A 14,918-nucleotide genomic window follows, 5' to 3' on the forward strand; every position below is an offset into this window, starting at 1 on the left:
TGTCAAATGGACCCACTTGGTGCCCCATCGAAATAATGTTTGGTTTAAGTTTCATATTTAAGAAACAATGTGTGTAGAAGGGACCCCAAATACAAACTCTCTTAGCATTCCACTCAGTAAAGTTCCAATGGCATATAGGGCTTGAATCCAGTGAAGATTGCATCACCACCCCTTCAACCAATGCATACCTCAAAGGTTCCAAGAAGAGGATTCTCATTTACCTACATTACGTTTATCCCCAAACACATATCATCCAAATAATATCAGAAGAACATTTGGTAAAAACTATTTTGATCTAAGACTAGGTCCCCATGTGAGATTTAGGTGAAGGAAGGTCAGAGATGTGCTATTTCTCTTCCAATGCCAGGGCTGGATAATTACCCCAATTCATACTCTCACACACAGCACATCTTACTCCTATTAGTAAGGAATCATGACAAACTGCTTTGAGTGAGCAGTCATAAGAACTTAAAGAGTCCTGCTCAACCAACCAAATGCCCATGGGAAGCCTGCAAGCAGAAACTGAGCACAGAAGTATTCTTCTTACTTGCAATTCCCAGCAACTTGAATTCAGACGCATACTTGGACAGTGGAAGCAAAACAGAGCCATCATGGCCAGTAGAAGTTGAAAGTCTTATCCACCATGAATCTTTCTAATTGTCTGAATCTGTCTTTTAAATCGGTGGTTCACAAGTTAGCTAATAATAATAATATTTATATTTATGTGCCGCCTATCTAGCTAGGTTGCCCCAGCCAATTAGAAGCCACAGTTTTAAAGGCTTTCAGATTGGTAGCTGTCACTACCTCTTGCAAGAGCAAATTGTTTTGTAAGATGTACTTTCTTTTATCTGCCCTGAATCTTCCAACATTCAGCTTCATTGGATTCGGTGAGTTGTTGTGTTATGAGAGGGGAAGAAAGACTTTCCCCTATCCAATTTCTCTGCACCATGCATAATTTTGCAAACCTTTATAATGTGCCCTCTTACTTGCCTTTTCTTTAAACCATGGAGGGCAGCAAATCTTGGCACCTCAGTGGGTCCATTTTGGCTCACAGAGCCATTTCCCCAAAACTGCACATCCCTGTCAACCAACTGGTGTCACTCTCTGGCAGAGAGGTGGGATTCAATCCTGCAGGGAACTGGAACACTCAATAATATAGCAGGATTTAACCCCCATTCATCAACTGATGAGCAACAATTGAATCCTACCAGCTTGGCAGGACTAAATGTAAATGGAGGAAAACACCTTTGTTTTAACAGCACTTTGCTACCTGCAATGTACTTTCAAGTCCCAGCTTCAGGACTTCCAAGTGATTCGCCATCACTGTGACATCAAGCAACTGACAGATGGGTGACCCCATCTGTAAGGCTGATCCTGATAAAGAATCTGGCCCAAGAAGCCAAAAAGACTTCCCACCCCTGCTTTAAACTAAGGCCCAAAATGTTTCCTTTCCTCACAGAGGAGTTGCTCCAGTTCCTTGATAGTTTTGATTGCCCACAAGCCTATTTTTCATAAATTATTTTATTTCTCAGCTTGTGAAATTTGGTTTTGAAAGTCTAATTGTTTTAGTGTCCTTTGTCCCAGATATTTTGTCTATTAAATCAAGACATGACTAAACTATGCAAATATACAGCTCAGATATTGGAAGGAGCCAGATATCTGAGAACAAATGGGAATGTGATAATAACACAAGGAAAGCCCTGTTGGATCAATCCAAAAGTTAATCAAGTACACCATTTTGTTTTCAGTAGTGGAAAGCTAAATGCCTCCAGAAAGCTTACACAACAGACAAGAAAGGCAAAGCAACAGCCAATTTTTTAGTATTCTTAATATAGACATCTAGTCAGCAACTAGGAGAACAGGATGCTGGGTTAGATGGGCCTTTGTTCTGTCTTGTTCTTAAATGCATGGCCTTCTCCTGTTTTGGTATGCAGAAACATACTGCCTCTTAATGTGAATGGTCCTTTTAGCTAATAAGCTAAAGGTCTGGAAACAGCAGTGCGCAGGAGGGGAGAGAATAGTAGGTAAATTCTCCTCATAGTTGGAGCTCAGTGAAGTAATTTCCCCCTCACCTAATCCTGAACCTCAGGAGTCTAGCACTACTACACAAATGGTATTATGTATCACTACTGAGATTGAGAACTGCTCATCAAGTCCTGAACCTGAGTGATGAAGAGGAAGGCAAGAGGATTTATTTACTTCTCCCTCTCCCACAATGTATGGAACTGCTTGGGTGGGTAATTTGTACCACAAAACATGCATCCCTAAATACACTTACTATGGAGCAAGCTCTAAGGAACACAATGGGGTTCTTCTGAGTAAAAATGCATAGTTGGCTCTTCCTCAGATGTACACATCCACATGCATGTCATGAGGCCTATGGAGAGGGTGGTCAAACAAGGAGGAGTGGGAGGACATCCGGGAGTTAGGGACAGTCCAAGCGGGCTCGGGGGGGGTTAATTAGCATTAAAATAAATAATACTGACAATCAGCTACATGTAGGGTGAATAAAAATCCATCTTTTAAAGCTTTGGATTTTTTAACATTGAAATTGGATTTTTAAAACTAAGTATTTTCTCTTGGGTTAATAATAATCCAGATATAAACTTGCTACTAATTGATCTATAAACTGAATTAATGCCATTACTAGATACAATGAGATAAATGTGGCATTTCTATGTAAGTGAAGAACCAAGTTGATCATTTCTCAAATATGACAATTTATAATCTCCCTACCAAACACAGGCTTCTCATCTTCACTTTACAAATATAAATGACACTAGTCTGCTGAGTAACTAACATGCTATCAGCCATAAGCATTTTGTTTTTGTTTCTTATCTTTTTTATGAGGATGGAACAGAATGAAGCAGAAGATTGCAACATTAGAAAGAAGACAAAAAATTGTCTAATGTGTGGGTTCCTATATTTCCATATTTATGATGTAGTTGCAATGCTATGCCAACTTATCTGGGAGAAAGCCCTACTGAGTCAATGAGACATATTTCTCAGGATAAAACTACAGCACAAATGGACAATCTACAGCTTGGGAACCAAAGCCTCACTTTATGCATTCCTAGATACTTCCTGAAACTGTCCCACTTCTCTAACCCATCATAATTCCTTAACTGTTGTTTGTTATGACACTACATAGAAGGAAAGCAAACTTCAAAAAGCTAGGAAAAATACAGTCTTAAACAACAGAAGGGAAATATTTTGTTTCAAAAATTGACATGATTAACTTTTTCTACAGTTGTACAGCACCAGCTGTCCAGCAACAAATTGGTAGTTTCTGCCACGTGTTTTGAGTGTGCAGAGAGCATTAATCAGAAAAGAATTGTTTTCACTTTCTTTCAAGTGGTCTGATTGTAACAACAACAACAAAATCCTTTGTATACCTATTTGAGCACTACTTTTGAGTAAACCTGCATAGGATTGGGAATCTGAGGTAGCTATGGTGAAATTTGAAACAAGGTGGTGTTAATGAGTTAATCTAGAACGCTCTGATTCTCTCAATTCTTCTCTCATTCTCCAACATCAGCTCTGGGTCCACCCACTGCTGGCATTCAGACCCTGGAAGAGATTACTCCCCAAGAAAATGCAGTCTTGAAAAGAAAAAAAAAGTTGCCCACCTTGTTTTATAGCGTTGCACTGCTGACATTATAAACAGTCAGATGCTGGTAGTAAGACAGACCCTATATGGAAATACGGTACTTTAAAGACAAAGTGCAACAAAGAAATGCAAGACCTGGTTGGTAGAATGAAATTTCAAGTAATACCCCATCTACGGTAGTTGTAAATTAACATGGGTTAGTAGTCATGTTAGGAAACAAATGAACAAATTTGAATAGAAAACTTCATTTAAATTATTTATATTGTCCTTTTCTTCTAAATCAATTCACTGTGTTGACATACCATTTTCTTCCCTCACTATCATAGGGTGTAAAGAAATAGTATTCCTCTCCCTTTCTGAAGCCTGCCAAGAAGTAAACCAAACACACATCAGCTGTCTCTAAAGTGTACACTCAAGATCACTTAACACAGATTATTTTTTCCCTAAACACACTTTAACTATAAACTTTTGTGGACACAATTAGACTGGAGTAGAAGAATATTTTCCCCCAGGCTTTAAATACATGATCAGACACACTACCGTATTTTTCGGTCCATAAGGCGCTCCAGACCACAAGACGCACCTGTTTTTTAAAGGGGAAAAACCAGGAAAAAATATTTTCCTGGTTTTCCTCCTCTAAAAAACAGGGAGGGGGTGCTGGAGGGGGAGTCCCTTCTCCCTTCACAGCGGCTCATCCCCGCTTGCTTTAAAGGGACATAGGGACGAGGGGAGAACACTCGGTTTCTCCCCTCCTCCCCATGTCCCTTTAAAGCAAGAGGGGATGAGCCTGCTTTTGGCATCGGCGTGCGGGGCGCAGGGTGGTGGAGAAAGCAGCAGCATCCCCGCTGTTTCCTCCACCACCCCGTGCCTTGCACCGATCCCAAAAGCCTGCTTTTGGGATCGGCGGGCAGCGCGTCGGGTGGTGGAGGAAATCCTCCACCAACCTCCCTGCCACCCACTGATCGATCCCAAAAGCAGGCATCGCAGTTGCCTCCCCCCACTTCCCGCCGAACATGGCAGGGGATGCGGGGAGGCAGCAGGAAGTGAAGGGGATGTTGCTGGCATGATCCAGTAACATCCCCTTCGCTTCCCGCTGCCTCCCCCCATCCCCCGCCGTGTTTGGTGGGAGGAGGCAGTGGAGCTGTTGCTGGATCATGCTAGCAGCTCCGTGAACGGAGCTGCTGGCACGATCCAGCAACATCCCCTTCGCTTCTCGCTGCCTCCCCCATCCCCCGCTGCGTTCGGCGGGAGGAGGCAGCGGCAATGTTGCTGGATCATGCAAGCAGCTCCGCTCACCGAAAGAAGCTTCTTTCGGTATACGGAGGTGCTGGCATGATCCAGCAACATCGCCGCTGCCTCCCCTCCATAAGGCGCACAGGTATTTTCCCTTCCTTTTTAGGAGGGAAAAAGTGCATCTTATGGAGCGTAAAATACGGTATTTTAAATGGGATTAAGTGATTGTACATAATAGAAAAAATAGTAGTTTTATTCTGATGATCTGCAAAAGCAATGTCTGAGTTTCCATACTTTCATCTTAACTGCAACATTTCAATCCAACATTTACAAGGGAGATAAAATAAAAAATTGACATTAATGTTAATAGATTTCTTACTCTCTTTGAGGTATTACAGGTTGGGAGCACTCTTTCCGTAAGGACACTGTTTGCAAGAATATATATCCACACAAATAAGTTTGCTTAAAATTAACAGTATTCATTTTTAAATTAAATTAAAATATTAAATGTAAGACCAAGATTGGTATTAGACACTGGGAACTCTTTCACATGAACGTTTTAAGATCAAGTATGGTAAATCATTGCAGCTATCTTTTTAAAACATATGATGATTTTAAAACAGAAATGATCCATCAATCCTAATTTAAACATAAATAGAATCATAATAATAAAATTGTAGAGTTGGAAGGGACTGTGAGGTTCATCTAGTCCAACCCCCTGCAGTGCATGAACAGAATACTTCTAAAGCAAAAAAGGGAAGAGACTGGCCTAGATGGACCCTTGATCTCTGAACCAGAAGGGGGGGAAGTCCATATGTCCAAAACGATATCCAAACAAGACTTATAATTATAAGATATGCATTCAAATGTAGAAAGTGATGTAAGATTTTCAACCCATTTAACAATGGGTGGTAGGTGTTTATCATTTTATGTCTGTTAGAAACCAATAATAATAATAATAATAATAATAATAATAATAATAATAATAATAATAATAATAATTTATTATTTATACCCCACCCATCTGGCTGGTCTCCCCAGCCACTCTGGGCGGCTTCCAACATAATATTAAAATGCAATAATCTATTAAACATTAAAAGCTTCCCTAAACAGGGCTGCCTTCAGATGTCTTCTAAAAGTCTGGTAGTTGTTTTTCTCTTTGACATGGTGGGAGGGCGTTCCATAGGGCGGGTGCCACTACCGAGAAGGCCCTCTGTCTGGTTCCCTGTAACTTGGCTTCTTGTAGTGAGGGAACTGCCAGAAGGCCCTCGGCACTGGACCTCAGTGTCCGGGCAGAATGATGGGGGTAGAGATGCTCCTTCAGGTATACTGGACCAAGGCCGTTTAGGGCTTTAAAGGTCAGCACCAACATTCTGAATTGTGCTCGGAAACGTACTGGGAGCCCATGTAGGTCTTTCAAGACCAGTGTTATGTGGTCTTGGTGGCCGCTCCCAGTCACCAGTCTAGCTGTCGCATTCTGGATTAGTTGTAGTTTCCGGGTCACCTTCAAAGGTAGTCCCACATAGAGCGCATTGCAGTAATCCAAGCGAGAGATAACTAGAGCATGCACCACTCTGGTGAGACAGTCCGTGGGCAGGTAGGGTCTCAGCCTGCGTACCAGATGGAGCTTGTAGACAGCTGTCCTGGATACAGAATTAACCTGTGCCTCCATGGACAGCTGTGAGTCCAAAATGACTCCCAGGCTGCGCACCTGGTCCTTCAGGGGCACAGTTACCCCATTCAGGACTTGCAGGGTCCATTGACTGTCCACCTGTGGACAATGCAAGTCCTTATAGTTCAACCCCACAACACAACATTTGCAAATATCGAGGATTTTTTTCCAAAACAAAGTACTACAATTTTTACCAACACAGGACACACCCACATCATATGCCTTAAAAGGAATTATAATCTTTACACTGACAGCATCTGCCTGAACAGCCCAATTCCTTCCTATAAATGCGCTGTGGAGTGCCATATACCTGAAAGATCCATTATTGTTGAATCAATCTCAATTTTAAATCTTAAAGATTACTCTCTCTCTCTCTCTCTCTCTCTCTCTCTCTCTGAACTTGTCATTGATTAGGCTGTACAGAACACTACTGTAATTTCCTTTTCTTGTCATTGATTAGGCTGTACAGAACACTACTGTAATTCCCTTTTCTATTCATCATTAAGATTCTGAACATTCAGTTTTTGTTGTTGTTCAGTCGTTCAGTCGTGTCCGACTCTTCGTGACCCCATGGACCAGAGCATTGATAAACTATTATGAATTTAACTTTCTGTAAAATCCAATTCTTCCCTCCAGCACACAAAACTGTTCGTAAACAGACACCAAAAGCTGCAGTAACTGAGCACTTTTTTCCTTAGTTGTTTACCTAGGTGTTCTGCAATTTTGTTATAAATAAGAACATAAAAGCCTACTGGATCAGACTAAGGGCCTATCTATCTAATCCAGCATCTCTGTTCCCACAGTGACTAACCAGATGCCTATAGGAAGCCCACAGGTAGGATATGAACACAATAGCCCTCTCCTATTGTTCCCCACTGACTGGGATTGAAAGGTATCCTACCACTTATTTTCTTATTACTGCTTAGAGATTTTTAAAATATTAAGCTGTTTATAAATGGTTTAAATAAAAAAATATTGCAGTAATGACTAGCAGTCATAGCCTTATCCTCTGTGAATTTGTCTAACCTCTTTTAAAGCTGTCCCAAGTTAGTGGCTGTAACTGTATCTTATGGTAATGAAATCCAATTTTGTATTGAGGTGCAGTGATCAGAACTATACAAAATATTCCAAATGTGGTCACACTACATTTGTTTTTTTAAAAGACATCATGATATTGGCAGTTTTATTATCAATCTCTGTATTAATTATCCCCAGCATGGAATTCCCATTATTCACAGTTGCAGCACACTGATACAACATTGTCACTGAACTATATCACAACCTCAAGATTTCTTTCCTGGTCAGTCACTGCCACTTCAGCCATGTGTAAGTGGTTAGGATTTGTTGTGCATCAGCTACATTTACTTACACTGTACCACATTTGCTTACATTGAGTCATTTGTTCCTATAGTTTAGAGATCCTCTTAGAGCTCCTTGCAAACTCTTATAGCCTTTACCAGCCTGAACAACTGGATGTCATCAGAAAACCTGGCAGCCTCACTGATCACCTCTAGCTCAAAGTCATTTACAAGAACAAGTTTTAAAGCATGGGTCCCCTTGAAGGCGCCTTTTCATTGTGAGAACTGTCCACTTATTTCTATTCTTTACTTCCTATTCTTTAACAAACAACTGGTGCATAAGAGGACCTGTTCTCTTATCCCATGACTGCTATGTTTACTCAGGAGTCATTGGTAAGTGGTTTTATCTAAATATTTTTGGAAGTTTAAGTACACAGTGCGGAAATTAAATTGCACTATCACTAATGTGCAGTCTGTGTGAGCATAGCAGCTTGCCAGACAAAATAACCCCCCTTCCCCCTGCATGGTGTTCTGGGAGGTTCTCTGGAGCCCCCAAATCAATCTCAGGGGTACATGTGGGGCAGAGAGGAAAGCCCCATTGCACAAGCAGGAATCAGTGATAAAAACTGAGATAGCAATGCTAGGAGCCATGTGGCTCCTGGGACCTGGGTTGTGGGCACCAAAACCAATTGTCTAGGCACCTTTTTTTTTTTTTTTGCTTGCTGCCCCACTACAGACCAGGCAGCCCCACAGCATAATAATAATAATACACACACACACCCTCTACCTATCTATCTATCTGAGAGAGAATGCTGCCTGACAAATCAGGACCTTCTTGTTGCAATTTGCTTACTCCAATTTGACTGAGAGTGTGAGGATCTGGACCCAATCAGCAGAGCACTTAGGTACCCAAGATACAAGGTCAACTAATGTCAAGGTACACACAACTATTTTAGAGCCTTTTGATAGACGCAGGTGGATGATGCATACTGCCAGAGGACCAAAATGTAGTGGCTGGGTTTCGCTGCACATGATAAGCTGTCATTATGGAAGTGAAGAAGTCTGCTTCTGCATCACTTCAAGCTTTAGACAAAGTTAGAAGCAAATTGTGGTTAGCTTTAACTACAGAAGGAAACCAAGTTATCTTTGTACCCATGGCATAAAGTTGGCATGCTTCAAACAAACCATAGCTAATGTTAACATTAACCAGTTTGTAGGTTGGACAGCATGACAAGGGAAGTGAACACTTCTGAATTCCTTGCATCTGGGATGTGGTGGGGGGAAGCAAGGCTGAGGTTCATTCTTGTCATGCTATGTCAGGGGTAGGCAACCTAAGCCCCGTGGGCCATTGCCTTCTGAATCCAGCCCATGGACAGTCCAGGAATCAGTGTGCTTTTACATGAGCAGAATGTGTCATTTTATTTAAAATGCATCTCTGGGTTATTTGTGGGGCATAGGAATTCATTCATATTTTTTTTCAAAATATAGTCCGGCCCACCACATGGTCTGAGGGATGGTGAACCGACCCATGGCTGAAAAGGCTGCTGACCCCTGTGCTATGTTATGGTTTGCTGTGACAACCAAATCAGATGAATTAATAAAACACCACAGTAGAGAATAAAAAGTTCAACCAATAGTATTAAGGAGTAACTGAGCACCAAATGGACTGCTACAACTTTATTACATACATTCTAGGGATATTTTATGAGCTTTTTCAGAATAAATTAAATTTCTCTCATTTCTGAATGATAATTCTACATAAGAATTATCTACATATTTGCTCAGTTTGCTTGTTAATAGTTTATCATGTATGCATTGCTCTTCCTTGTGGGAACACCGAAACCACAATCCCTGGCTTAATTATACCAAAACCAAAGATAGTGGCTTGTTTGGCTCCAAGCAAACCATGATTTGAAACAAAGATTTGTTCATGGCTTCCTGATGATGGCTTTTTTGTTCCTGGTTTGGATATAATGCTAAGTCACTGGTGAGGATCAAGTGGAAATGATCTCTATGTCCATGTCCATAGTAAACCATTAACTGTGTTTACCACAGGGGCAGGGAATATGTGGCCCACCAAATGTTATTAGATGCTAATTCCCAGCTGCCCCAGCAAACATGGCCAATGGTCAAGGGAAATGGAGTTGTATTCCAGCAACACCTAGAGAGCCTCATGTTCTCCACCCCTGCTTCACTATAACATGAAATATGGACAATGGATATAATCCAAATACTCAATCCTTAATTTTGTTTACTACACTGTTTATTTCCAAACACCCCATTTATTTTCTCCAACTGGCAAAAATAATATACTTGGGGACCTAGCAACTTGTACGTCCATCCCTAACACTGGATAAACTTATAAATATTTTAATAAAATTAAGGCATTTTTATTTTAAATTTTCATGAATTAGGTTTTTATCATTATATTTTCTACAATTGTAAGTTCCACAACATTTGATGATAAAAAATAAATATAGGAATTCAAGACGACACCATTAACTTCACAAGGTAGCTGAGGGCTACATGAAGCCCACAGGTTTCTTCACTTAATATCTCAGACCTGTAGTAATGTACTAGATTACATAAATTCCTGGACAAACATATCTGCATTCCTCAACAGATACAAATGAACAAGTCTATAACACATTGTTTGTTCTGCAAAATTCTTTCAGAACTGATCTTAAAGGGAAGCTGTCAAAGGGAATAATATCCAAAGGTAGATACTGAAGATTTCCTACTTGGACTAATGTTAAAGCCAGCTCTGTCCAGAGAAGCATTACAAACTTGCTGAGGAATAAATGTAGATGCTTCCCTAACCAGGCTTAAGATACAGTAATGGGTGAGATCACTATTCTTGCCACCTCACATCTGCCATTTGGCTAAGTAGGAAATCAACATCATAGTGTACACACACACACCTAGAGAAACATCAATTATTTTCTGTGAACTAAGGATAGGTTGCAGAGCTGAAGCTTAATTAAATCATTTTTGAAAAATATAAAACTACCTATGTATATTAGAGTAATGCACTAGGGTTTCCTACAGGAAAGGGAAGATGATGCAGGAGTCAAAAAGGGAGGGAAAGGCAAACAAGGGAACAAAAGGTGGCACAAATAAGAAAGAGTCTATCATTTGTTCACCCACTCAGGACTGTAATGGAGGGGTAGAACACATGTTTTGCATATAGAAGTTCCTAGATTAAATACCTTGTTATCTCTCAGTACAGCTGAAGAGGGCTGCTGTGTGAAACCCTAGAGAATGGCTGTCAAGTCAGTGTAGTAGACAATACTAAATAAGATGGACTAATAGTTTGACTCAACTTCCTATATTCAGTATGTCCCATACACATTTCCTGCCATTGCCCAAAAATTAAATACTGAGGCCTAGTTTACATATTACAAATCTGTGGTTAATGCTAGAAAATGTTTTTCCACGAAGGCTATCTACTATACTTGATTCAGAGTAATGTTTTAAATGTTTTTATCACAAACATGAAAACATTCATTGCCTTTATCCAGAAGCATGCAATAGGGGTATTTAGTTGCCATGTACTGCCACATGAATTGTCCATACAACACCCATGGTCGAGGTATGTAAAAGTGCCCTGCCTTGTAAGAAAAGAAAAAATATATGAAGATATGTAGGATTGTTGCTTAGCAACAACAGTCAGCTGTGTAGCTGCTTCAAAGTTAACCAGAAACAGTAGCACAGCAAAGGCCAATATTATGCAACCGATTCCAAATCTCTCCCACCCATTTACAAGAGGCCTCCCCATGACTGGAGGTTAATCCACAGCTATCAGAGCCCTTGTTTATAAAGGAAGGAAGAGAGGGGCCACTGAAGGGAGGGACCCTACTTAAATATTTGACCTACTATTTCTTACAGAATTCCCTAAATGTTTTTTTCAAAGATTATGGATCCCACTTTGTCTGTTATAATTAAAATTTAATCACTACACAAATGTTATAAAATGACTACAAAATATAAATAAGGTTCAGTGTGAATTACACTGTTTCCATCAGTTCTAGCTTTATCTCAAACAAACATTGAAAATGCTCTACTACACCTTAAGATTACATACCTCATCATGCCTTGAGATTCCCACGCTTACATATTCTAGAACTATAACAGAAACTGTTCACACAACCTAAAGTTGAAAAGCTGCAGTTATGATTAAGTACCCAAATATGATCTATCCAAAGTTCAATACATCACACTATGGTCATGTCTGCATGGGTTTTTTTTCCTTTTGGCAAAAGCAGGAAGAGTGAAGCTGGCACAATTTGCTTATGCATGGTAAACCATGGTTTATGGCTTATAGAGATGTACAAACATAGCCACTGATGTTTATACTATTGGGCTCAGCTCATGTGCTAAGGCTGAAAGGATCATGTCAATAGGCTCTAACAGGAAGTTAACCACTGGATTCTAGAGTATATACAGAAATTTCTTAGGCCAACATCAGTATGTGTTTAGTCCACATAGTTAACTTCTACTTGGAGAACCAGCTGACATACCTCCCTACCTCTGTTCCATTTTATAATAAATATATTATATACATTATAAAGAACAAACTGGTCTCTAAGTTGGTCTCTAAGGTGCTACTGGAAGGATTTAATTTTTAATTTTTATATTTTGTTTTGACATTATAAAATGTATGGCATGCATATAATGGACAAAAATAACTTCGATCTCTTAAATTTTTACATATGATTGGCATGGGTTGCCAAATTTTTTTTTATTTAAGAGAACTCGCTAGTGGAATCCTGTATTTATTTAGGACCCAAGTCAGTCACAATATTGAAATCCCTTGAGTCCTTTATACAGTATAACTATACTGTACATCCAACAACCACTGCTGCGCATCCAAGCTTCCCACACTAGTTGGCTCTGGGAAGCTATGATAAAGTTGTATTCTACCTTAATGAAGCCCTTAAATGACACGAATGAAACACTGAGCAATTCTTAACAAAAAAAAATCACTAGAAAATTTATATGCACTAAGGAAAGTCAAACTGCTTCTTCGGTAGAGTATTAAAAGGTTTTGTCAAAATGCTTTAAAAACAGTCTGCTTCAGAAAAGAAATTTTACAAGGAACTGCCTGCTAAATCAAATATACTCACTTGTTTCATCTTTCATTCAAAAGCAAAGCCTTTGCTTACATGGGAAGTAAGCTCTTCACTGGAGCTTACTTTTGAGTAGGTGTGCATAGAACCATGCTGAAAGATTCTTAAATGTACTCTGAACAAGCCAAATAAAGATTGTGTGTATAAATCTGAGATTAGTTTTGATGCCACCACTCCTACCACTTTTCTACCATGTCTTGAATTAAGGCATTTGTTTACTTTCACATCTAAGAATGAAATACTGTATTTTGATTTACTTTCAGATTTAGAAACCCACAGTTTAACTGTGAATTATTCAGCAGAGTGTTAAATTAGCCACATTTTCAAGAATATAGTGAGTGGGAACAAAAACAAGTCACTCTTAACATGTCCCTTAGAAGTACAAATCTTCACACAGCAGGATTTCCTGGGTTACAGCTGCAGCATAAAAGAAAATATCCACCTAACAACATTTTTATTGCAGCATACTGTATTGCCAGTAACTCTCAAATCTTCGAATACTACTGCAGCCTATCAAATAGTGAAAGCAAAGCGGCAGCTTAAAGAAAGACATAAGGAGATGAGCAGCAGCCTCTTGGAAAAATAGATCTCACATAGCACACAGAATAAATTTATTGTATTCCTCTTCATCAGAAGGCAAACGTCAGTAGACTTTTAAAAAAAAACCATCAAGGAGGAAGCTCTCTTCTCTAAGAAGGAGCCCGTGATTATGTTCGTTTATCAAAAAAGTAGTAAATACAACTCACCAATAAGCAGTCCGAGTTCACTTCAGATTTGGGATCCTTTATCATCATTCCGATTTTCTCAAACCGAGAGTCAAAGCTTTCTCCCGTCGACATGGTGCTGAAGAGGTGATCGCTTTATTAATCCACAGGAAAAAAACGAAAAGAAAAAACGAAACAGGAGTGCTCCCTGAGCTGGCTCTCCTAGTCCTCCTTTCTCAAAGGTCTGGGGATGCGCTGGGGTTGTCCCTCATGCTCTCCCTGCCACACATCCTCGCGCGAAAGAGAGCTAAAGCCGAAAACGGGAGCAAAGGCGCTAACCCCTCTCGTAGGGGGGTTGGGGGTGCGGAGCAGTCCTTCCCCGCTGCCCCTTCTTCTTCAGCGCCTAGGCTGCAGCCACAGCCCTGCCAGTCTCCTCTCGCCTCCAGCCTGGGCCCCCGTGCCTCTGCAGCCACATTTTCCCAGCCGCCCTGGAAGCCAGCGTAGCGGTTCCTCCTCCTCCTCCCCGATGCCAGCTACCCAGCAGCAACTTCTTTCAAACAAGGGGAGGAAAGGAGGGGAAAGAGAGAGGAGAGGCCTAGCATGAAAACAGGAAACTTTCTCAGCAGAGCGTCACCGGCGGCGGCGGGGCAGCTCTCTCCGTGGAGATGCGGGCCTGAGGGAGGAGGAGGGTACGGCTTCGCCTCCCTGCCCGAGCTGCAGCAACGGGGGGAGGGGGGAGGTTGCCAGCTGCAGAATAGGCCGCGAAACGGGGGTGGGGGTGGAGAGAGAGAAAGAGAAGGGCGGCCGCCTTCGCCTTGCCCTCGGGACACGCGCGGCTCCAGCAACGGCCGCGTAACGGCTAAGGCATCTTCCCTTCCCGCGCCTCCTTTTTTTCCCTTTCACCTCGTCGGGTCCTCCGCGGCCGCTCGTCGCTTCTGTGCCGCGCTCTCTCTCCGCCTCCTCCCCGCTCTTTCTTTCCCTACAGCAGCCGCGCTCCCTCGCACTCCGCCGGGCTTCACGTCTCTCTCTCTCTTTCTCTCTCTCGCGGGGCGGGCAGTGGGGGTGGGGATGGGGGGGGGGGAGAAAAGCTGGTGCGGCCGCTGGACTCCGACTCCGCTCGACCCTGCTGCTGCCCCTGTTCCGCAGCTGCGACTGGCGGAGGAGGAGCCGCTGCTCCCAAGTCGTGAGGGAAGCCGAACCGAAGGAGGCGAAGAGAAGAACAGAGAGGCCCCGGGGCGGCCGCCGCTGCCTCAGCAACTAGTCAAGGAGGGT

At 41.6% G+C, this 14,918-nt stretch overlaps 1 protein-coding gene across 3 annotated transcripts in view; it reads right to left on the minus strand.

The window, feature by feature from the left end:
• The window catches only part of ROCK1 (Rho associated coiled-coil containing protein kinase 1), a 59,392-nt gene extending 45,046 nt beyond the window's left edge, over positions 1-14,346 (minus strand). For all 3 annotated transcript variants that reach the window (XR_004427029.1, XM_033155005.1, XM_033155004.1), the window contains exon 1: positions 13,689-14,346. Coding sequence is in view for 2 of the 3 variants with exons in the window: in XM_033155005.1 (XP_033010896.1) it covers positions 13,689-13,781 (93 nt within the window). In the remaining variant the exon portion in view is untranslated. The remainder of the gene's footprint in view (positions 1-13,688) is intronic.
• Positions 14,347-14,918: the final 572 nt, after the last annotated feature.

This window comes from Lacerta agilis, chromosome 7 (assembly GCF_009819535.1).
Source record: "Lacerta agilis isolate rLacAgi1 chromosome 7, rLacAgi1.pri, whole genome shotgun sequence".
Taxonomy (NCBI): domain Eukaryota; kingdom Metazoa; phylum Chordata; class Lepidosauria; order Squamata; family Lacertidae; genus Lacerta; species Lacerta agilis.